At 40.4% G+C, this 24,592-nt stretch overlaps 1 protein-coding gene across 2 annotated transcripts; it reads left to right on the top strand.

Annotated features, from left to right (window-relative positions):
- The first annotated feature begins 1,384 nt into the window (after positions 1-1,384).
- exoc3l1 (exocyst complex component 3-like 1) lies at positions 1,385-24,282 on the top strand. 2 transcript variants are annotated; one of them, XM_029522799.1, is made up of 15 exons: positions 1,385-1,538; positions 9,576-9,751; positions 9,901-10,120; positions 11,499-11,708; positions 12,255-12,454; positions 12,558-12,776; positions 12,923-12,993; positions 13,486-13,603; positions 15,615-15,740; positions 18,852-18,952; positions 19,047-19,163; positions 20,169-20,439; positions 21,086-21,241; positions 22,473-22,606; positions 22,898-24,282. In XM_029522799.1, the coding sequence occupies exons 1-15, from the start codon at positions 1,496-1,498 to the stop codon at positions 23,034-23,036; spliced, it is 2,301 nt and encodes a 766-aa protein (XP_029378659.1). In that variant the 5' UTR covers positions 1,385-1,495; the 3' UTR covers positions 23,037-24,282. The 2 variants fall into 2 exon arrangements, with proteins under 2 accessions (XP_029378659.1, XP_029378658.1); XM_029522798.1 differs by having other exon boundaries at positions 1,496-1,538; positions 22,850-24,282.
- The last annotated feature ends 310 nt before the right edge of the window (positions 24,283-24,592 follow it).

The raw sequence follows: 24,592 nt of genomic DNA, 5'->3' as shown, positions 1-24,592 counted from the left end.
GTCACTGACAAAACAAGAGTTTCGCAGTGTTGGGCGTCCTTGTCCTCAGTGAAGTGTCGCACCCTGACAGGAATACATTCTGAACATCCTGGTTTGTCAGCTTGTGCTTTCTTCCCTACATGACCTTGGGGGAAATTGTTTATGTGTGGCAAAAAGACAAAAGGTGATACTGAGGAGGGTGGCCTTGCTAGCATGACTAACTGTAATTTTAGTCTTTTTTTCCTGAGATGCGTTCCTGTCAATGCAATTTTCAGTTGGGTTCTCAACAAAGTCACTCAGTGTTATGTTTGTATCTTATCCCCCTCTGGCCAAAAATAATTTCATCATGATTCCCGGTTTTAACTGGTGTACATAATCATCCTAACTTTGTTATGAATTAAAATATATGGCTTATTACCAAATAGCTGGGTTATTCATTTCTCTTAAGAAGCAAAACACAAGCTACAGGAGCACTGTACTAGAGATTATGAAATGCTGTACTGAAAGATGTTGGTCCTGTTTTCCACAGACAGCATGAGCTGGCTCCAGATGCACAGCCACTTGGCATTCTGATGACTATCTTGAAGAGGTTGCTTGGAGGCGTAAACATGGTCATGAGTTCAGACCCAAACTTCCCCCAGTGGCATAAGCCAGCAGCAACCAGACAGCTGCAGACAATCAGAGATGGTCAAGGATACTTTGCTTGTTTCAGAGGTAAACAAAAATCAACACTTTTTCTTCAATGTCAACAATAGAGCCTCGTTACACATCTTATTTATTATTTATTAATTGACCTTTATTTGACCAGGTAAAATGTTTGAGAATTAATCATCGTTTACAAACATGGCCTGGCCAAGTAATTATTATTATTATTGACTAATGTGTCTTAATTATGACACTGGTCAACTTTTGTAAATATGACAGATGCTTTTCTTCAAATTGACTTGTCTATATTCCTGCAGCTTTAGTGCAATAGAAGATCTTGGTCTAAGTACTAGTACTGGCATCTGGATTTAACAGTCACTGACTCCATTAGTTCCCGGTCAAGGTTCTGCATTAACATTATATACATTAACATTATATATTACAGCATGTAAAACCAGAACTGTTTATATGGTATTAATGAATAGGTCAGGTTTTACAAAGATCGTTGAAATACAGGCTTCATGGCTGTGAAAATGATTTTTTTTCTTATGCGGACCTTGAAAAAGCTTTGGAGAGAGTTTGTAAGGGAAAGCAGGAGTTACGGTTGTTTATCCTTCAGTAAAGTAAAGCTTGGGCTAAACATTTACAGCCTTTTCATTAGGTCACTGAATGCATCAAACCCCCACCCACCACCCCTTCCTGTGTCTGGGTGAGAGTGTGTGTGAGAAGGATGGATCCGTGCTCTCTCATCCACCCTTCCTCCTCCGACTCATCTGGTCCTCACCCTCCGCAGCCAGCGTCGCTCCCGGGCACTGATCAGCACGGAGAAGGAGACACCTCCGGTGAACGGGCCGCCAAAAACTGAACTTCGATGTCAGCAGAAGAGCCGAAGAATGGTGGCGACAAAAAAAGAGGTAACAAACATACACTGAGCAGTTAAGCGGTTGCAGCGTTGCCGTTGGGCTGCTGGAGACAGAGCGGTACAGGACTGTCCTCTGCCTGCGGTATGGAGGTCCAGACTCAGGTATCGATCTGTGGAATCAGTGCAGTCCACCCCGATTACAGCCACAGACAAAAAAATCTGTTGTATTTCTGCATTGTTCAGTGTGCAATTTTAAACAAAGAAAACAGTATAACAACGAAACGACCTACTCAGATACTGTCAGATGACCTAACAGATGGCATTTGCCCAGCTGACTTATTCAAACTGCTGGGTTTTTAAGTTTCAATCTCTAAAATTGCTTGAAATTTAGGAAAGCTGCCATCTGCTGATAAAGAACGTCTTATATGATCAAAAATTCCACATCATTTTAGTTTGGTGTTCAACTGTTGGTTAATCGAACTTTGTAATGAATTAAAAAAAAAAAAAAAAAAAACCCTCACCATTCTGAGTTGGACTTTGGGCTTATTGAAATACTGCAAACAGAAGACTTCCAGGTTCTAAAAAGTTAATAGGATGAAGCAAATCTGTCCAATATAATAAAAGGTTTTATAATTCAGTGTAATGATTTTTAAATAAAATCTGAAGCTTGGATGGTGTATTTTGGATGAGACAAATAGCAAGTAAAAATTGATCTTGGGCAAGCAGATAATCCCACATTCTAGAAGAATGAATAGAAATAAGAGTATATAAAGTTCTCAGACTATCAAGGTAATAACCTCAAACTAAAGGTACCTTAATCCTCAGCAGAGTGTATTACTCTATTTGTTGTTGTTGCTTACTTGGATCCCCATCAGCTACCACCTCAGCTTCAGCTATGCTTCCTGGGATATGATGTGCTACGCATCATGCATTATTCAGTTAAGAACTATATTGTCATCAGGACTTCATGACTCCTCTACTCCCTATTTCGCTGAGAGATGATAAATGATATCCTACATACTTTAGCAGTGTCTTCTATAGCAATATTCTCTCCATTAGAACGCAAAGATATGCCTGACTCAGCATATTGCCTTTCATAGACATCAATATCATTACTGCTTGTCATGCTCAAAATAATCTGTTTTTACAGGTGAGTTGGCGGGGTGGGTGAAGCAGAGGCAATGAGAGAGACATAGTGAGAGCATGGAGGAGAGGAGGGGGGACTCAGCAGAGGGATGGAGATAGAACAAGAACAGGAGGAGTAGTAGTAAATATTAAAGAAGTTACCATGGTGTAGCCCAGGCTCTAAAATTACACCCTAAAATATTAGCATTATCCCATTAAAATAATTTATCTTAATTGAGAAATAAATAATTCATTGGTGAGTCATTAAAATCTTTAAAAACAGTTCATTCTATTTTTAAATAAATAATTAATGTACGTTGATTGTATGCATTAAAAATTATGACAATAAGAACTTTTAAGAAAGGTGTTGATATAAACATCATTCAATTAACTCATAAATAAATACATCTGTTAAGAGTTGTTTAAAATCACAAAACTGCATAAAGGGAGAAAGTCAGCCAACTTTGTGTTTTCCAAGCAGCAGTGAAGGGGTCAATATGGCTTGGCCAATTCCCCAGAACTTGTGAGAATTAAGATCTTTCCTCAGGTTTGCTGCGTACTACAGAAGGCTTGTTAAAGGCTTTTCCAGTGTCATGAAGCCCCTCCATGATCTAACTTCGGGTTACCCACCTGTTCAAAAGAAGGCAAAGATGAAACAGAAATCAGAGCAGTACCGTAACCCAAAGGAGCTCTTTGGAGAACGATGGTCCCCTATTTGCCAACTAACATTCGAGACCATCATTAACGAACTTACCACCGCACCTGTGCTGGGTTTTGCGGATCCCCAGAAACCCTATGTGCTCCACACTGATGCCAGTACCACCGGGCTTGGTGCTGTCCTGCGTCAGGAGCAAGAGGGTCAGCTCCGAGTTATTGGCTACGCAAGCAGAGGGCTGTCATGTAGTGCCAACCATTTCACCATTGTTACTGATAGCAACCCGCTGACTTATATACTGACCTCAGCAAAACTGGATGCAACAAGCTGTAGATGGCTGGCAGCATTGTCCACATTCTCCATCAAACTTCTTTAGCAGCCTGAAAAGCAGAACGGTGATGCGGATGGTTTGTCTCTCAGGCCGCATGGAAAGTTGGAGGATGACCTCAAATCCCAGAAGGAGAGGGAACACATTCTCCAGTTCACCCAAGATCACCTCTCTCATCCAGAAAACATTGACACAATTGGTCAAGCAGTCATGCAAGAAATCTGTGAAAGGCAGCTTATCTACAGTGTCAATGATGATGACAGTAGCACTGATAATGTTGCCCTAGTTGAATGTCTTGCGATCTCTGCTAGTGCTGTGTCTGACAGCTATGAACAAGAGGGTCAATTCGAAGGATTGCCAGTCATCCCCCATCTATCTAAAGCAGAGCTGATAGATAAACAACGGACAGACCAATGTATAAGGCATGTCATTTCCCAAATCAAGCATGGGGACACACCACACCCCACCTTGTGGAAACAACTCCCTGACCTCCCACTCCTGCTCCGAGAGCTGAATCACCTTGAGCTCTTGAATGACGTCTTGTACAGACCTCACCAAGAGGGTCCCAAAACAATCTACCAGCTTGTGCTCCCAGCTGAGCTCCGTGACACTGTTCTGACCAGCCTGCATGAGCATATTGGTCACATGGGAGTGTACCGTACAATGGCTCTTGTAAGGTCCCGATTCTACTGGCTGAGAATGGCTGTGGATGTGGAGAGGAAGGTTAGGACATGTGGCAGATGCATGTGGAGGAAGGCACCACCCGAGAGAGCGGCGACCTTGGTCAATATTAACACCACTAGAGCCCTTGAACTCCTTTGTATGGACTTCCTCTCTCTTGAACCTGATAAAAGTGGAACCACAGACGTCCGTGTGATCATGGATCACTTTACCAAATTTGCAGTTGCCATTCCAACACCTAACCAAAAACCACGCAATTGCACCAGGAATGATGTAGCAGGTTTCACACCATATGTACTCATGTCCGGGCGTCAGCCTCATCTGATCAGATCTGTTGTTGATCTGGCGTTTGGATTGCCAGTTCACAGCAGCCAACACACATCACGTTTCGAGTATGTGCAGAACCTTCACGACTTGAGGAAAGCAGTTGTAAGTAGTTATGAATAACGCTGCAAAGACAGCACACAAAAAGAAAACTCGGTTTGACAGGCGCATGACTGCTTCAGACTTGGAAGCTGGAGATCGAGTACTGATCAGGAATGTCCGCATCCAGGGGAAGTACAAGATTTCTGATAAATGGGAGTCAACTGTCCATGTAGTGGTGAGCAGAGCAGGCACCCTTCCTGTCTATACGGTTAAGCCCAAGAACAAGGATGGTCCCTTAAGGACACTGCATAGAGACTTACTCCTCCCATGTGGACACTTACCTACAGAGGAAAGCGTTGAACCTGCTCAGCACTCTACAAAGCACAGACCAGCAACTCGTGCAAATCCTGCTGTAGATGCCGATTATTCCTTGGAAGAGGAGGAGATGAGCTCATTACAGTCTACTGGTTCAACCAACCCCCAAAAGCTCAGGTCCCTGCGGTCCATGAGAGCCCAGTACTGCTTGATCCACATATGTCTAACGAGCGAGATACAAAGCATACTGAACCTCCAGATGTATGTTCTGTTGAGAGTCCCGTGAATGCCCAGAATGTTGATTGCACTCCTGAAATTGGCAAACCACCTGACACGCCCAATTGTATACCAGACAGTCCCCTGACACTTGATGAACCTACCAGCCGTCAGGGTGACACTGAGTACTTACCTACTGAAAGAGTAATTCTAACAGAGCAAATGCATGAAACAGACCAACCTGGAAGCGACTTACCTGATATCGAATATCCTGCAGGAAACAGCAACCTACCTGAAAGTGTACGCCCTGTGGAAAAAGGAAACTTAGCTGATGATGTCGATTACATCCGGAACAGCTGCCAGCACTCTCCGACATGTCAGAGAGTGAAGAGAAGAAAGGACAGGATGAGTCGGATGAAATGGAAACAGAGACTAAAGAGGAGATGGAGGGAGGAACAGGAATAGATACCTCTGTCAGAAGATCAGAGAGAAATCATCAACCGGCAAGACGACTTGAGTATGCTGAACTTGGAAATCCCTTGGTCATGGTAGTTAAATCGTTCTTTCATGGACTGACTACAGCACTAGCAAATGCTTTGAGTGAAGCTGAAAACTCGCTATATTCCCCTGTCCTGTACTGTCAGATAAAACATATTTGATCACTGTCATGTACAGGGACGTACATGAGTTAAGGAAGGGAGAGTGGTGTAGCCCAGGCTCTGAAACGACACCCTAAAATATTAGCATTATCCCTTTAAAATAATTTATCTTAATTGAGAAATAAATAGTTCATTGGAGAGTCATTAAAATCCTTCAAAAAAAAAAAAAAAAAGCTGTTGTATTAAATGTTGACCTTTCAGTTTGAAGTAACAAGTGGCCACAAACATTCAAATCATTGTGTCTGTGTCATTATTGATGTTCAAAATACTGGCTCTTAAAAGCTTAGTGTCTTCTGTTGCTGGTCCAGTTATTACTATTGATTATTACTTACCTGTGCTCTGTTATTACATCGTAATAAGGGTTACAATGGGAAATGAGCAGCATTGTGTAAGGATAACTAAAGGTAACTCTTGCAGCAGCTACTGAGCAGGAACATGGAGCAGAGATGACAGGAAAGGACAGGAGAGCACATACAGAGCACATACTACGGGAAGAAACGAAGTTAGAGACATGTAAGGTTGTAATGCACATGCATGGGGGAGAGAAGAAAGCAGGATGTTCATGAGATTTGTTTTATATGAGGGACAAAAGGACACGTCCCATTCAAAAATTACTCCAAGATTCCTAACAGTGCAACTGGAGACCAAACTAATGCCATCCAGAGTGGTTATATAATCAGATAATGCTTCTCTAAGGTGTTTACAGCCAAGTACAATGACTTCAGTTTTGTCTGAGTTCAGAAGGAAAAAGTTGCAGGTCATTCAGGCCTGAAGTCTGATTAGCTGATTAGTTTCTTTTGGCTTTATTAACAAGTATAACTGAGTATCATCTGCATAGCAATGAAAATTGATGCTGTGCTTTTGGATTATATTGCCTAAGGGAAACATATAGGGTTTAAAGGACAGAACCCTGTGGAACTCCATGATTAACTAAGGTGCGTGATGAAGACCTTTTAACATTAAACAAGTGATATCAATCTGATAGGTCTGATTTAAACCAGCTTAGTGCGGCTCTTTTGATTCCAGTTTCATCTTTCAGCCTTTGTAATAGAATATTATGGTCAATGGTGTCAAAAGCAGCACTAAGATCTAAGAGGATATGTGTGGAGGCCAATCCGTTGTCTGAAGCTGTTAAAATGTTGTTGGTACCTTTAACCAGTGCTACGATGGTCTCTAAAACCTGACTGAAACCCTTCAAACAATCCATTCCCATGCTGATGTTGACATAATTGACTTGCAACTGCTTTTGCTTTTGGGTCTAGCACAAATTTCTGGGTCAAGATTTGTTTTTTTGAGGCAAGGGTTAATAACTAGAATCTTGAAAGGCTGTGGTACATAACCTAGAGATAAACTGATCCAAATTGGCAGTGAGGCATAAAGAGTGAGTTTGCAGGAGCTTGGTTAGTCGAAGATGGTGCAAAGAATGAGCTGATCATGAGACGAGTCTACAATCCAGAACTGGCTGACTGATGACAGGAGCTTATGTAGGCGGAGACTGATGAGGTGCAGGTGTGTGGTTCAGGCACAGCAGTTGCCCATCTCTAATCAGCACCTATATGCCAAAAGAGAGAAGGGGGAGGAGGACGAGGGAGCAAATGGCATGACAGGACTACTGCCAGTCGTTGGTAAAAACTATTGAATTCTGGCTGTCATGTTACAATTTTATTAGTAAAAAAAAGACCATAAAATCACCCATGCTAAGAGCTCAAGTAATCCATGGTTCCACTGAGCTACGACTCTGTCAGCATGGCTACAGTACTGAAGCGACATCTGGGATTGTTCTTGTTTTCTTCTCTCAACTGAAAAGGATGAGCTTCTGATAATTTGAAGAACGTTTTTTTTATATTTTAATCTGATTTTAATCTTTCTTTCCAGGCTAAATAGGCCTCATCTGTGTTACTGTAGTGCCACTTCCTGTCCAATTTTCATGACGTTTGCTCAGTTCATTTTGTTTCCTCCATAGTGGCATCAACGTACAGTATTATTCGGCATATGTTGTTGGCCCACTAGCAGATGCAGGCATGTAACACAAATCTTAAAATTAAGTTAATTATTAGGGATTGTATTTTAATCCAACAGCTGATAAGAGATCAATTTAAAACTGGGTTATTTTGGCTCTGATGCAGCCCCGTCTCTCTGTCTGCTGTCACTACTCTGTCTCCAGCATTGTCCCACCCACAGCACCATCTGATTGGTTACACACAGAGCCACAGTACAGGTAACAGCCAATCAGCAGTGAAAGTGGTGCACGCACAGTGCTCACACACACGGCGGAGAGGAGAAAAAGTTTTGCCGAATGGAGAAGGTCTGGAGAGCAGATGTATGCTTTGAACATGGCTGTATAAAGAGAACTGGATACAGTGTCGGAGGCGGGGCCTGTTCATTCCTACGGATGTTGCTAAGTGGCGCATGATACCAAAAAAGTTTGTTTTCCGGGTGTCATGGCATAAAATTATTTAAATTTCAGTTAACTTTGTAAGAGATGCTGCTGACCCTGGGAACACCCTGCACTTTTTGTTTTTGTTTGAACATAAAACGTCGGCCCTGAAAATACTATATCAGTCACTATTAATTATATGACATTAATTGCTTGTACAAACTAAAACAATAACTTTTACTTCCATTATGTAAAACTTGATATATTTTTATAAAATTTTAAAGCTGCGCAGACATTACAAATAGCAGTTTTGCTGTCTGTTTCAGACACTTGGAAAACCTTCCAGACCATGAACATTTTGGCTTCCTCTCTTTCTGCGTGTGGATGCATGTCAATCACAAGAGCCTATACACGTCTCACTTATTTTCTGCTGTTTATCACAAGGTTAATGGAGGGTGCTGGAGCCATCCCCCCACAAGGGTTCTGGCTGAGGGTTGGGTACACCCTGGACAGGTCACCAGTCCATCACAGGCCCAACACACAGAGACAGACAGAGACGAACAACCACTCACACTCACACTCAGACCTATGGGGAGGGTCCACCAAGGCACAGGGAGAAGATGCAAACACAGAAAGGCCCCAGCCCCGGGAATCGTACCCACAATCTTATTGATGTGTGGAAACAGCGGCAATGCAACCCAGCAAATACCAATAATGTGCCAATAATCCCTAGAAGGTTGTGTCCCAGGCTTACATTTTTTTATGATAGTTGTCAAATCTGCTTATCCGTTTGCTTTTGGGACTTTGAACATTGAACTACCCCAAGGGTTTGACTCCTAATCGAGTCGAACAGGCAGCTTTCCTTACCAACAACTCATGCCACAGCCATTACTTCACTGAGGAAGAGGGTCAAGAACCTATTGCAATGAGTTTCATACAGACCTACTTTTTTGTTAAATGCTGTTTGTAAAGATCACTGCATAAATGTGACCTGTATGTTTCAAATCAGTTAATCTTGCTGAGCTGTAAGATTTTGTGCAGGGTAACTTTTTAATGAACTAATGACTGTGATAGTCAATGGTGACACAATCTCTTTGCACACTTAACAGGACATTGGGGTTGAATAGAATTATTTTTGTGTCATCTTTCATTTAATGTGATTTCCTCTCCAATGATGGTGCAATTTTTCTTAGTTTATTAATGAATGTCCTCAGTTGGAATGGAGGTTCCAAGAGATATATGTATGAAATTATATCTGTGTTATATTGGGTCGGTTCAACAGGCCAAATGTTAGTGTCTTCAATGTTTCTTCTAAGGTACACCTAATAACTTATGACTAGAAAATGCTTCTTTTAACTTGCTGACAGACAAAATGCGGGCAGCTGAGGTCTGGCCGGAGATGGAAAAGGCTGAACATTTGGCGCGTGGTGCTGCCTTGAAGTGGGCGTCAGGCGTTTTCTGTCAGCCTGAAAATCTGGAGCGACTGAGCCAGTACAGGAAGAGAGAAAGTCAGAGGACTGCTTCTGTACACGCCAGACTCAAGGTGACACACATACATACCTATATAAAGACAAATAAATGTACAGTAAAATCACTTTCTTCAATCATTTCATTAATGATAAAAACACACTTGAATCCTTGCTCTATTTTTTTGTTTTTGTTGTTATTGTTTTTTGTTTGTTTCACCTTCAGTCCATGGTTCAATCATATCTGGAGGGGGTAGGCTGGGGTCTGGAGCAGCTCCAGGAGGCCAGGACAGAACTGAAAGAGGTGTCACATGCTTTGAAGAAAGCAGCACTAGAATCCAATCAAAATGCAGAGGGAATGAAATGTCTAGAGAGGCTAAGAGAGGTGTCATTCAACCACCATCAGCTCCTCGCTGCTGTCAGCAACCTGCCAAGACTTTACGCTGGTGAGACACTGCTTTGTGGTCACCCATTCAATAATAATGAATCAGTTCCTACTAAAATATAATATCTATATAAAATACAGGGGAGAGAATTTACATTTCTCCAGATGCATGTGCAAGAGAACAAAAAATCAACAAAGAATGCAAGTTAAGTTAAAAAAAGTTACGTTAAAAAAGCTACATATGAAAATACTATAATAGTGCATCCAATATATATGATAGTATGACAATCATTTAAAATGTAAGTTGGTCCACATGTATCAGGTTCAAGGTGCTCGGCTGTTTATGAGTCACATGGCTTGTGGAAACAACCTGCACGATATTCTTACTGTCTTAGCTCTGATGGAGTCTCCAGCTAAAAGGCAAGTCAATTTGCATCAAAATGCAAAGGGCCTTCTTCCTGTAGCTCTCCTCATAGATGTCCCGCACAGAGAGAAATCAAACCCTGATGATCTCCTTCGCAAATCAAAATCCCTTCTCTATGTTTATTCACCACCATCTCTCCGTCATATTGTCCACTCCTGGAGCGCAGGAGGAGGAGAGGACGGCATGGCTGCATGGAATGAAGCATCTGCCTAACGTGTAAATAACATTTTCCTTTGATACTGTGAACATATAATCAAATGCCAATGAATTCATATTTATATTTTTCGTGTTGGGGGTTAGCACAAACTGTATTCAAGTTGTTATCAATCATTCTGATTATTGTGAACCTATAAATACAGCGTGGAGCCCTGTGTATAATGCTGCACCATGGCACTGCTGGCACTGGAGGACTATGCCAATGGCAGAATTAGGTGGGAGAAGGTTTGGGACCATAATGACTTATTGGCTCATGGTGATGACTGTCTTATGAGCCGTTTTAGATTCCCTAGAGTTGCTCTTGGATCTATGTGCTGAACTGGGTCCAGCATTAGAGAGGGCAATGCGCTGGAACTGCGCCATCGGTGCAGATGAATACGATTGCAGACTCAACTTCACAGGAATATTGCACAGTAACACAGTAAAGTGGTTAGTGCTATTACCCCACTATAAGAAAGTTGCGGGTTTGGATCCTGGGTCTGTGTGCAGTTTGTATGTTCTCCCCATGCATTTTTACGCCCAGTGTGAGGTGGGATTGGTTCCAGCACCCAGTGCGACCCAGAAATGGAAAAGCAGTAGAAGATGAATGAATGAACAGAGTAAAGGACTTCAGGCTTGACCATTTTGTTGAACTCAACTTCTTTGAATTTTACTTGAATACCCCTGGTGTAATGTGTAATAAACTGAAATGGTTACTCCCCACTCTCATACAGCATCAAGTTGGCAGTAGGAGGTTGGACAAATTGTGGACAGATGGAGGAAATTAACTCTCCTTCCTTGGCATCCTTGCCCCTTACAGTGCATAGCCTGGTATTAGAGACTGAGCGTCTAGTGGAATCCCGGCGGCTCCTTGAAGCCCACGCACGGCTGATGGATCTGGAGCGCTGGCAAGATGACATTCTCTGGCAGCTCCGTGGTCCAGGGATGACAGGAACTGCACTTAGCACTGAAGACCAGGAACTTGTGGCAAAATATTTTTCTGGTGTCAGGCAACTTGGGGAAGCCCTGGGTAAGGAAAACTCATTCAAAAACAAACCTAGCACAAATATTTTCTGTAAAATGTAGTTTTGTGACTTTTGTTTAGTGCATTACATTCACAATACATGCACTGTTACAGTATGAGAATAAGCTACCATATATAAAACGTAGATTTCAAAGTTTTATCCTTTAAGTGTAATCCCAGCAGCACAAGGTAGCTCTTTCTGGCAGGAAAACCAAACAATAAGCTAAAGGAGGCTAAAAAGCTACAAAGCTGAGGATAAATTTAAAATTGGATAATTTCTATTCACATTTGAAACAAGAAGCGCTTTCCTTAACGCTCTTACTTGATCTTTTGTAATTCTGTAATTAAGTTGGTTGGTCTGTGAATAGGGGGATATTGACAATTTTTGTGTTTAATTTTGCTAATTTTGTGTTTAACACCAGTGCCTTAAAAAGAAAAGACCTACTGTTTATTGCTAATTTAAGAGCGGTGGCAGAGTAATTTGGGTATTGGAAGAGATCAGCCACTGAATGAGTGATATCACACCCTCAACATCCACCCCCGTCATTGCAGGAAAGGAGCTCTGGGCGGTGGTGAGCAGTGCTCTGGCTTTGTCCCGACAAAACCCCACACCATTTGTATCAGCAGTAAGAATAGTGGAGCGAGAGGAAGCCCTGGATAAAGCTTTGCTGGAAGAGAGAGGTGGGATGGGGAGCAACAGCAGACCTCTCCCCCCTGGACGTCCTCGCTGCTGGAAAGCAAGCTTCTTCCGGGTCAGCACCAGCTGATTCATAGCATCTCAGCTTTCCACTAAGTTTCTCCCGTTAAATGTTGGATTATATAACAACCTCTCCTCTCACATATCCTGTCTTGTAGGTACTAGAGGAGGCAGTTTCTGCACGGTTTCGTAGTGTTTCCTACCTACACACACGAGGCCCAGGTCTGGCAGGCCATCTTTCTGCTCTCCAGCATGCTACCATGGCAGATCTAAGCACTGTGCGCCACCTGCTGGAACACTGTGTCCCACCACACTATCGGCTAACAGGAGCCTACCTGAGAGCAAGCCATCACTGTTTACAAGTTCACTTGGCACAGGTAAAAGAATTAAGGTAGTGCTGCAGTTTCCTTATTACATAAGTATTTTTGCACTACAACATAATTACATTTTAGCTTTTATTTTATACTTAATATTTATTAGTCATTTCCTTGCTATACACTTGTAAGTCATATTTGTGGCTTAGGTTAGCAGCTGGGACCTAGAGAGTGGTGAAATCTTTGCTGTGCTCAACTGGGTGCTACACATCTACAACAGGTGAGGTTAGATACACAGAGTGTATATTTTATTCTTAGTATTAAAGCACATAATATACAAATACAGAGAGAGACAGTCCTGTCAGTTTTGGCTCTGAACAAAAGACTTTGGATTGGTGTTAGTGCCTTAACTAGGATATACAATACCAACTGCAAAGTAATGCCAAAAAGGAAAAGATATACAAATAGCATGATCTATCACAGCCACCTATCTATTGTATTTATTTTGGGTCAATTTATTTTATTTTGAGTTTTTACAGGGTAGAAAAAAGAGAGGAAACAGCATGTAGCACAAAATGCTTTTTGTTTCTTTTAAATCTTTACACAAAAATACTGCAATTTGGAGGTCATCCAAATACTTTAAAGAGAAATAAAAATTAGATGTGATGATGAAACACCACTCCATACCCTGTAGTAACTCAAAGTTCAGCCTATGACAAACCTTAACATTGTTGAGAGATCAGAAACTCTGGATGTGACTTGTTTTTTGCAGCCCACACATGATGGGACACCCAGACCTAGTGAGTGAGGTGGAAAAAGAAAAGCTGGGACCTCTCATCTCCACTGAGGGGCTTGAGGAGCTACAGAGCAAATATGTGCGGACTGTACGGGTAAGTCAACCTCAAATTAACAATAAAGCCACAAATTGGGTGTCTGTAGTTTTCCTAGGTGGTCTCTAAGGTCTGTATCAGGGCTGTGCAGAGACCTCTAAAGGGGGCAGGTGCTGAAAGTCAAAAAGGGGCATATTGAATCTGATTTTAAAACACTGTGGTGTTAGGGCTGTATATTTAGCAATAACATGGCTATTACAGTTCAATGGGCCATGATATAGTACAGTTGGGGTACCGTTGGGTTTTGAAGTCCAAGTCAATTTGAGAATGTCCTCTTTTTGGTTTTGGTCTCTATGTCCTGAGCTTCTGATTCCTGCATATTTTTTCTGGACTGTGTGTCTCCCTCCATCATTCCAGCCTCTGTCTCTGTCTCCTGTACACTTTGTGTTCGCTCCATCTCCTCATCTGACCTGTCACTTTCTTGCTGTCTGTTTAGGAATAAACAATAACCTATCAATTAATCAGCCTTAATCTTCTATTTTGTTGAAACACAATTTATTAACTCTTGAACCTTATGCGACTATAGATCTAAAATGTAATGTTTAACAATTAACACACTGCCATGTTGTTGTAGTGTCCTTCAGAAATGTTGTGATGTCACCACACCCCCCTCTGCAAGTGCCTAGTCTGTAAACTGAATTAAAAGACGTTAGACTGCCTGGATGTACATACAGTATCTCACAAAAGTGATTACACCCCTCATATTTATGCAAATATTTCATTATATCTTTTTATGGGACAGCGCTGAAGAAATTACACTTTTTTATTTTTGGACATTTTCATTTAGGGGTGTACTCACTTTTGCTGGAAGCAGTTTAGACATTAATGGCTGTGTGTTGAGTTATTTTGAGGGGACAGTAAATTTACAAATTTATACAAGCTGTACACTGACTACTTTACATTATATCAAAGTGTCACTTCTTCAGTGTTTTCCCATGAAAAGTTATAATGAAATATTTGCAGAAATGTGAGGGGTGTAATCCTCAGATACAGATACTGTATATTGCACATTGTATCATAGCTTCTATATAAATTGACATAGCACTTACACCACTTTGTATTTGTTGATTAAAATGCAACATTTTGTTCATGAATATTTAACTGTTTCTAACTGGTTTTAACAGGGGACCTCACATCACTCCAGTCTTAGCGTGCTTGCACTGGCTTCTGGTTAGTTTTAGAATTGATTTTAAAAAATCGCTTTTAAAGCTTTCACTGGTCTGGCTCCAAGCTTCCTCTCTGAACTCCTGACACCCTTTGAGCCTGCCCACAGCCTTGGATCCTCGAGAGGGGCTCTTCTGGTCGTTCCATGGTCAAAGCTCATGTCTAAAGATGGCCTTTGCCTGTCAGAGCCCCCCAGCTCTGGAATGACCTCCCAAAGGAGCTAAAGCTTGCAGACTTAGTGTCAGCATCTTCTTAGAACCCACTTTTACAGACTTGCTTTTATGAGTTTCCATCTTCTTCTTTTATCACTGTCATCTACTTCATCTTAAAGCTTTATTTTATCCTAATGCTCTTTGTTTTATTTTCACCCTCTTCTGTTTTAACTCTTTTTTCCCATATTTCTTATCTTATTGTATCTAATTTCATTCATTTTTTATTACATATTTGTTTTGTGTACCCCTTATGCTATTTATTCTATCTCTATATCCCCTTTCCTCATCATATTTAATTTATTGCATTTATTTTATCTAACTAACTGCATGCTGCATTTTAATTTGAGTCCTTGTGGTCTCATCTGTTGTTGGGTTCCTGTATTGCCTGTGATGCTGTATTGTTTGGGGCGGTCCATTTCTTATGGTTTATGCAATTGTGACTGGTTTTTATGTTGTTTTGTGAAGCACAAACTGGTGTTTTTAAAGGTGCTTTATAAAGTTATTATTATTATTATCATTTATCCTTTGGAATCGGGTGTGTTGGCAGTAAGAGTTATGAAACTGTATTAGGTGCTGCCACAGGCAGAGCAGAGCACAATGACGTTTTTCACGTGCATTCAATTTTTGTATTCCAGAAGAGTGTATCAGAGTGGATGCAGAAAGCTCTACTGGTAGAGCTACAAGACTGGCAGAGAGACCAGGAACCAGATACAGACCATGAAGGTTTCTACCAAACCAGCCTGCCTACTATCATCACACAGGTAAACAAAATTCTATAAAATCCCCCAAATTACCACATAACATACACAAATTGCTTCTGTATTTTGCTTATATTTAGAATTATGTGAAGTATTTCACACAATTAACCATAATATGTTTATTTCCAAGCACAAAAATATAGATTATGAGATGACACACTAAAATAGATACTTAGTTATTAAAAATAGAAATTAACAGAGAGCAATTTGTATCCAGAAATAGTTGTCTCAAACTAGTTCAAATTACTTGGTGGCTTGCCGAATGTTCTATGCCTGGGCCACTTCTATTCATCATTAGATGAATTATTTATCCGTGCTATGTAAAAATTTATTTCCTATTTGCTGATGATACGAATCTCATTGCCACTAACAATGAGTTCAAAGAACCAATCTGCCGTGCAAACAGTGAAACCATTGAAATGTCTGCAATGATTTCAGATAATTGCAGATTATGGAGAAGGAGGAGATATTCAATATAGGTGCAGGCAGGAACATATGATGCTGCATGAAGTTCATAGAGATGATGCTGTGTGGAATTCATGAAGATAGGGGAACAGCATGCATTGCAGGAACATGGGATGGTGATAATTCACGATGTGCAGGATGAGGACAGGGAGAGACAGGAGAGCAACTGGGAGAGTCAGAGACTTCGGGAAACATAGTTGGTAAATAGTTACACATACTTAGAAGTGTGTGAGAAACGGGGATTTAGAAGAAACATGATTATTGATTATAGTAAAGAGTTACAGTAGTCCAGCCTAGAAGTTACGAATGCATGGATTAGTTTTTCTGCATCATCCTGAGAGAGGGTGTTTCTGATTTTCCTAATTTTTCTCAGGTGGAAGAAAGCTCCCCTACTGACTTGTTTCATGTGAGGGACAAGGGACATGTTCTGGTTAAAGGTTACTCCAAGGTTTTACAGTGGAGCTGGAAGCCAAACTAATTCCATCCAGACTGATTAGATAATCAGATAGGATTTCTCTGAGGTGCTGAGGGCCGAGTACAATAACTTCAGTTTTGTTAGAATTTAGGAGTAAAAAGTTATTGGTCAACCAGACTTTTATGTCTTGTAGACATGTCTGCAGTCTGACTATCTGACTAACTTCATTTGGCTTCATTGATAAATACAGCTGAGTGTCGTCTGCATAAAAGTGAAAATTGATGCTGTGTTTCCTGATAATGTTGCCTAAAGGAAGCAGATATAAAGTGAAGCGCATTGGTCCAAGTACCTAGCCCTGTGGGACTACATAATTGGCTATAGTATGTGAGGAGGAGCTATTGTTAACATGAAAAAAGAGATATCTATCTGATAAATTGGATTTAAACCATCTTAGAGCAGTTCCTTTAATGCCAATTTCATGTTCCAGTCTCTGTAATGAAATATTGTGATCTATGGTGTTGAATGCAGCACTGAGATCTAATAGAAGTATGGAGGCTGATCCATTGTCTGAAGCCAGAATGTCATTGGAGTCTTTAACCAGCACTGTTTCTGTGCTGTGATGGGCTCTGAATCCTGATTGAAATTCTTCAAGCAAACCGTTCCCATCCAGGTGGTCATATAATTGATTTGCTATTGCTTTTTCAATGATTTTAGAAATGAACAGAAGGTGTCTCTCTCTCTCTCTCTAACAACTCAGTCGTTGAGGCAGATGGCCACCCCCCCCAACCCGGTTCTGCCCGAGGTTTCTGCCTCTTAAAGGGAGTTTTTCCTTGCCACTGTCGTCAAGTGCTTGATCATGGGGGGATCAGTTAGGTCTCTTTAAATAATTTTGATGTAACTTTGTTATGAATTAGCGCTATATAAATAAATCTGATTTGATTTGATATGATATATGGGTCTGTAATTGGCCAAAACATCTGGGTCAAGATTGAGCTTTCGACTGCAGTCTTAAGAGTCTGAGGTACATAACCCAAAGATAAGGTCAAATTAATCAGGTCTAAAATGAACAGCTCAATTAAGATTAAAATCTCTTTAAAGAGGCTAGTTGGTACTGGGCCTAAAATAAAGGGTTAGAAGGGTATAGAAACTAGCTCTGGGAGATTCAGAGATGATTCCAGATGTAAAATAGATGTTCCATTTTTTGTTGTAGCCAGTGATGGTGTTGATTTCTCTACACATTTCACCTGTGTTGCTGTGTTGTAACTTCATCTCTATTATGACATAAATATAGTGAAGGCAAGTTCTTCTTTGTAGTGATAGACCATTATTAGTAGTCAAGGAAGCCAATAACTGATATTTAGAGCCGAGGGAAAAGGAAAATATTGGCATCATAATTTTGATTAATACAAACTCCAACACTTAACTTTGTTTAAATGCCTTTAAGCATGTGTTTATTAAACAGCCTATCAGATTTGCAACATGTTAAAGGTTTTTTTTTTTTTATCTTAGACAATAGACATCTTTGTTTTGAAATTCTAACAAAAAGTGCAGGGAGCTCCCAGGCTCAGCAGCATGTCTTATAAAGTTAAATGAAAACTTAAACAAATAAATAGCCCCCTAAAGTTTTTTACAGAAAATAAAGTTTTCCAAAATTTCAATATAACTGAAATGTTAATCTTTCACTTATCTTTGTTTTAAGTTCAAACAAAAACAAAAAGTGCAGGGTGTTCCCAGGGTCACCAGCCTCTTTTATAAAGTTAACTGAAAATTTAAATAATTTACCGACATGACACCTGGAAAACAAATTTTTTGGCATCATACGCCACTGAGAAACATCTGTAGGAATGAACAGGAATGAACGCCTCTAACGCTGTGTCGTTCTCTTTATACAGCCATGTTCAAAACATACATCTGCTCTCTTTCTCCTTCATTAAAACCTTTTCTCCTCTCCGCTGTTTGTGCGAGCACTGTGTATGCAAAGCTTTCACTGCTGATTGGCTGTTACCCGTACTGTGGCTCTGCGTTTGACCAATCAGATGGTGTTGTGGGTGGGACAATGCTGTAGACAGAGTAGTGACAGCAAACAGAGAGGTGGGGCTGCATCAGAGCCAAAATAACCAAGTTTTAAATTGATCTCTTATCAGTCGTTGGATTAAAAAAAAAAAGGCAGATGCTGATATGTATCAAAGCGCCAATAATTGGTCAATCCCTCACTCTTTGTGGGACTGAGACAGATGCTCGAGGAGAACACCCGGGTGGCTTTGATGATTGGAGAATCCCTGAGAGATCAGACTATACAGATGGGACTTTATGAGCTGGAGAACCTCTTGAACAGGTACGTGTATTAATGCATATTTTGTTAATAAATACCATTACCTACATGGTTCCTGTTTCATTTTCATTTACCTGTATATGCTCACATCCTTCAGGTTTCGAGAAGCTCTTGTGCAGTTTGGGAAAGATCATCGCAAGGATCTGAGCAACAACAGAAACAAGTTCTACCTCCACTATTTGCTGGCCTCCATCAGCAACTGCATCATCCTCAAGTAAGTTTATGACAGCATATCGGTGAAGTTCATTAAAAATTTAACAACATGATATTGAACCATTTTATTTATATATTTATTATATTATATTATGTTATATCTCTATTTTCTTTTTATTTGGAATGGCATATTTCCAAAACAGACAGTTTACAGCTTTTCTTTGTACATAGTAGGTTATACATAACTTCATAACCATCTATTCATACATTGTTTTTATGTCAAATCTATGTTGCCTTTCTGGGATTTTATCTTGTAAATCACAGGCTATTTTAAACATGAACAACAACAGAAACAGGGGAGCACAACATCTCTGTCACTCTAACCATTACTTGAAAAAAAGGAGGGTAGGTTTACACAAAGCTCTTAATCTCTTCTATGGAACCAACTTCCAGCATCTGTCCGGGATGCAGACTTTTTAGCAGTTTTCAAGACCAGGCCTAAAGCTTTTCTGTGTGACAGAGCTGCTCCCTTATTCTCATGAATTCCACACTACAGCACCATGTTCCTGCCTACACCTGTTTGAATATCCCCTCCCTGCTCTACCCAACTTTGCTCCCCCCCATGTCTCTCTCTATCCCTCTCACCCTCTCTCGCTCCCTCTCACCCTCTCTCGCTCCCTCTCCCAACCCAACCAGTTGAGCCAGATGGCCGCCCCCCCTGAGCCTGGTTCTGCCCGAGGTTTCTGCCTCTTAAAGGATGTTTTTCCTTGCCACTGTTGCCAAGTGCTTGCTCATGGTGGGATCTGTTGGGTCTCCCTAAATAAATTTATAAAGAGTTTGGTCTATATGCAAAGTGTAACTTTGTTTTGATTTGGTGTGACACAAATAAATCTGATTCAATTTGAAAGCACAAACACAATCAAATTAAATCAGATCTGATCGGCTTTACATACTCAGCCCATTTGTATATTGAGCCATTTTGATTACATCAGGTACCTAATGTCTGTGGGAAAACGTCAATCACAAGCCATGGTTTAATATCTGTGTCCTGCGGTGTATAATGCAGAAAATCCACAGAGAGTCTCCAGCAGCAGCAATCCTCACACTTGACAGGCCAGTTCTCTCAGACTCCTCCCAATCCACTGGCAGCTCTGGACCGGGCAGTGAGACGGGCATGTCGCCTGGTGATGGATCAGCTCTTGCTGGACCTTCAGCCCTTCCTCCCGGGTCTGTTGACCCGAACCTGGCTGGTCCAGGGTGACCCCACACCCAAACTCTGCCGCATCTTGGAGCATCACCTGGAGCTCTACGGTCATGTTCGACCACCCTGCCGACAGGTGACAGCTCTGCTGTGTTTATGTCCCTACTGTGCGGACAGTAGTTTAGCTGTACTGTTTTTCTTTGGAACAATGCCCACCCAGAAGCAAAAAATGTATGTTTAATAAAACTCACTGAGTGGATATCTTAATGTGGGTAGAATATTCACTACCAATCAAACATGGTAGTGTACATGTCCTGCATATCTTTACAGCAATCAAACACTTTCTTTTGTCAACTTCTTATTATTTCTGTCTACCAGAGACACCAATATATCCTGTGGCAGAGCATAGAAATTACTGCAAATATATCTTGCTCATGCCAATGTTAAACTGAAATCTATGTAAACACAATTATTTTGAAGAGGTTTCACAGCTATCTATGAGCTGTACATGGCATTAAGATGTAAGGATGGTGGTTGTCATGAATATATCGAAGTTAGGAATAAGTTAAATATAAGTTAATGTCTGTCCTAGCTGATTGAGTCTTCCCTGCCCCCTGCTATAACCAGCAAACATGCTGTTGCATATTGTACAGGTCTGGCCAGCCATAATGCTGTTCAGAGGTCTATCTAGCTCTTGTATGGTACATGCCCAACACATGTCATTGGTTAAGCCTTGTATAAACATTTAACGTGCCTGCTGAGTCTCATTTTTGTGTCTGTAGCGTCTCCAGGAGGAGGCCCAGTGGCTAATGGTGGTGGAGTATGTCAGGGCTCTGATGCAGAAGAGGATGGTGTGTCGCAGCGCTGAGGAGAGGAGACAGCTTGCTCAACAGATGGTCCAGGATGACCAGCTATTCAGAGAAATGTTCATTAGCCTAGTAAGAATTGCTGAAATCATATCAACATGATCATATTGCATTGGTTTGGCTTGAGTCATGATTCATAAATGTTTATCATTAATAAAATAATTTTGTTGAACTAATCAATACTATTGATAGACCAATATGCCTTTTTCAGGGCCGATACCAATACCAATTATTAGTAGTCAAGGAGGCCGATAACTGATATTTGGAGCCGATATTCATTTGCAGTAAAAGGGAAAATATTGGCGTTTTTTACAGTAAATAAAGTTTTCCAAAATTTCAGTATAACCGAAATGTTAATCTTTCACTTATCTTTGTTTTAAGTTCAAACTAAAACAAAAACTGCAGGTTGTTCCCAGGGTTAGCAGCATCTCTTATGAATTTGAAAATTTTAAATAATTTTCCACCATGACACCTGGAAAACTTTTTCAGCATCAGACTTTTTTGGCATCATGCGCCACTGAGCAACGTCCGTAGGAATGAACAGGCCCTGCCTCCGACACTGTATCTGTATCTGCTCTCCAGACCTTCTCCATTCGGCAAAACTTTGTCTCCTCTCCGCCATGTGTGTGAGCACTGTGCATGCACCATTTCACTGATGATTGGCTGTTACCTGTACTGTGGCTCTTCGTGTAACTAATCAGATTGTGCTGTGAGTGGGACAATGCCGGAGACAGAGTAGTGACAGCAGACAGAGGCGGGGCTGCATCCGAGCCAAAATAACCCAGTGTTAAATTGATTTCTTATCGGCATTGCATTAAAAAAAAAGGCTGATGCTGACATGTGTCAAAATGCTGAATATCGGGGCCGAGCCCTAATCGATACTACATTGTGTGTGGTAAGACCTGAAAGGATTTAATTTTGTTTAAAAATTATTACTCGGCTTGTGCTGATATTTGATATTATAGTGTTATTGATGTGAAGGAAAAGTTCATGTTAAATACTAAAATGTTGCAATATAAAGGAATGACGAGTTTGCATGTTCTATGTGTGCCTGTAAGGGTTTCCTCCCACAGTCCAGAGTCCAGATAGGTTAATTTGTGACTTGATTTGTGAGTGTGAATGGCTGTTTGCCTGAGAAGCTGGGAATGACCCCAGCAGTAACTGTGATGGATAAGCAGTGGAAAATTTTATGAAATAATGAAACATCCCAAAAAGGAGATTGTAACTAACTGTATTCAAAGTACTGACATTGCATCAGCTTTCATTATCCCATAAACAAGTGTGTAACTTTGTGCTTGTGTAGCAGGGTGATGGGCCAATTCCTGAGGTAAATCCTTTAGCTTTACTACCAGTGCTGGCTGACTTCATCCAACTCAAAGACCCCAGCATGCTCACTCTGGAAGTGTCTGGACTTGCTGCCAAGTACCCTGACATCAGGTAATCTTAGCTCACCTTCTGTCCCTTTACTGTCAGATGATTTTTAGTCTGCCCAGCTTGTTTTTGGTTGGCAAATTTTAGTCGAGTATCTGTTAATGTCATTACTTTCAGTTATTGGGGTGTTCTTTTGTCTCAAAATTAGGTACTTGCAATGTAAAATATAAACGAAAATATGCATAAATGAATGAGAAAAATGATTTGCTGATCAAATGAACTACACCTGCATGTTTTCTCCTACCTTAGTGAAGAACATGTTTCTGTACTGCTTGATGTCCGTGGGGATGTCTCTAGGGACATCAAAGGAGCTGTGCTGGACTTATTGCAGCAGAGTGCCCCTTCACTGCCAGCAGGATATCGGCCCATCTTCACCGACATCCTGGTGCCTCCATCTACCATGGCCTTCTGTCTGCCCACTGCCAAATGTGCATGACTACAAGCTAGGGCTGCAGTTTGTAGTCATGCTTGATTATTTTTGCGATCAAGTATTCTACCAGTTATTTTATCGATTAATCGGGTAATTAACAATTTCTTTTGCCTTATTAAATAGCAATCGTAAAATGGGAGAGAAAAACACAAAAAAGACACACAATTGGCTTTTGTTCCTGGACATTGTGTTTTGAAACCACAACTAAGCCCATTTATTGCATTTAACGTGCCTTTTGAAACAAATCAATTAAATTAATAATACAAATGCAGCAGTATTTTACAGTTAGGAAGATCATGATTAGCCATCAATATCAATTCAGATTGTTAACTAGTAATTAAAAAGAAGCACAATTACCACAAGTTCTTACTAGCGTTCATCTCCATTAGAAGTTACTTGGAATTATGTTTGTCGTCTTACTTTATGCTGCTTTGTCTTAGCTCTGCTTTGTGGTGTTACGGTGGATACACTCTTTTATTATTTTCTTAAATTTCTTGGCTTTGCTCCATCTCATCCATGATCATGCCATTGAATTCTGAAACATTGTGCGTCATTAATAACCGTCCATGTGAATCACAAGCAGAGCATCTCTTATAATGTGAGTGAAATTTATTAAACAAAGCTTAAATTCAAGAAAAATTGCTTGAATTATTGCTTACTGGAATTATTTCATAATTCATATTAATATAATTATGAATCTATCTGCATGCTCTGTTTTCAGTCATCTCTCCAAGACCATGAATTGTCTTACTGAGGGACTCAGGCTGCTAATTAATTAACTATAATTGAACTTGTACTCACCTTTCTGCTGTTTCTTTTTTCTCCAAATGTATTGTGTTTTCTATATTTGGTGTTATAATACCAAATAATATATATAATATATAATATAAATAATATCAATAATCTTTCTTTCTATTTATTGCATGTATTTATTTGTTCAACAAATTTTAATAGTATTCCTACTGGCAGTAGTTAGTATGAGCATATAACATGTAATTAAATTATTCTCTCAGTGATCAAAACACTTAACACACTTCTTAGAACAGTCCATAATTTCCACACAAAGATCTGCATCTCATTGTGTTTGTACAAATGTCCATTGGCACTAGTTCACTACTCAAGAAATGTTCTCATTGTTTTGATGTGTTTCTTTTGCACTCTGACCACTGATGAAAATAGCTCAGCTATAATACAAACCTCTGTCTCACTTTAATCCTGTCATAAATTGATGTATCCAATCAAATCACAACTTTCTTCAACTATGCAATATGCATTAAACTGCAAGCAAGTGACACAGACAACATACTCACCTGCCTCTTATCTTTCACAGCATTTGTTTCATGTTTCAAATTCTGAATTAGTATATGACCTCGTCATTCAAAAACCTCTTCCCACTATGAACAGAAGTTCCAACTGTTACAAATTTAAGCTCAACTATCCATTAGCAGGGTTAAGGTTAAAACTTAGTCACTGTGCGCTTGGTTCTCAGATTGCTTAGTGCCTCGGGATCCTATCCTCTTACCAAACAATAATGAGCTGCTAACTGGGGAGGTCGGTAATAC

The sequence above is a fragment of the Echeneis naucrates genome, chromosome 16 (genome assembly GCF_900963305.1).
Source record: "Echeneis naucrates chromosome 16, fEcheNa1.1, whole genome shotgun sequence".
NCBI lineage: Eukaryota > Metazoa > Chordata > Actinopteri > Carangiformes > Echeneidae > Echeneis > Echeneis naucrates.
This window is presented reverse-complemented; position numbering and strand designations above follow the sequence as displayed.

Coding starts and splice junctions, on each gene's coding strand:
- exoc3l1 (XM_029522798.1), top strand. CDS start 1,496: ATGTCAGCAGAAGAGCCGAAGAATGGTGGCGACAAAAAAAGAG. Junction 18,953..19,046: donor CTGGAGAACCTCTTGAACAG/GTACGTGTATTA, acceptor CACATCCTTCAG/GTTTCGAGAAGCTCTTGTGC. Junction 22,607..22,849: donor GCCAAGTACCCTGACATCAG/GTAATCTTAGCT, acceptor CTCCTACCTTAG/TGAAGAACATGTTTCTGTAC.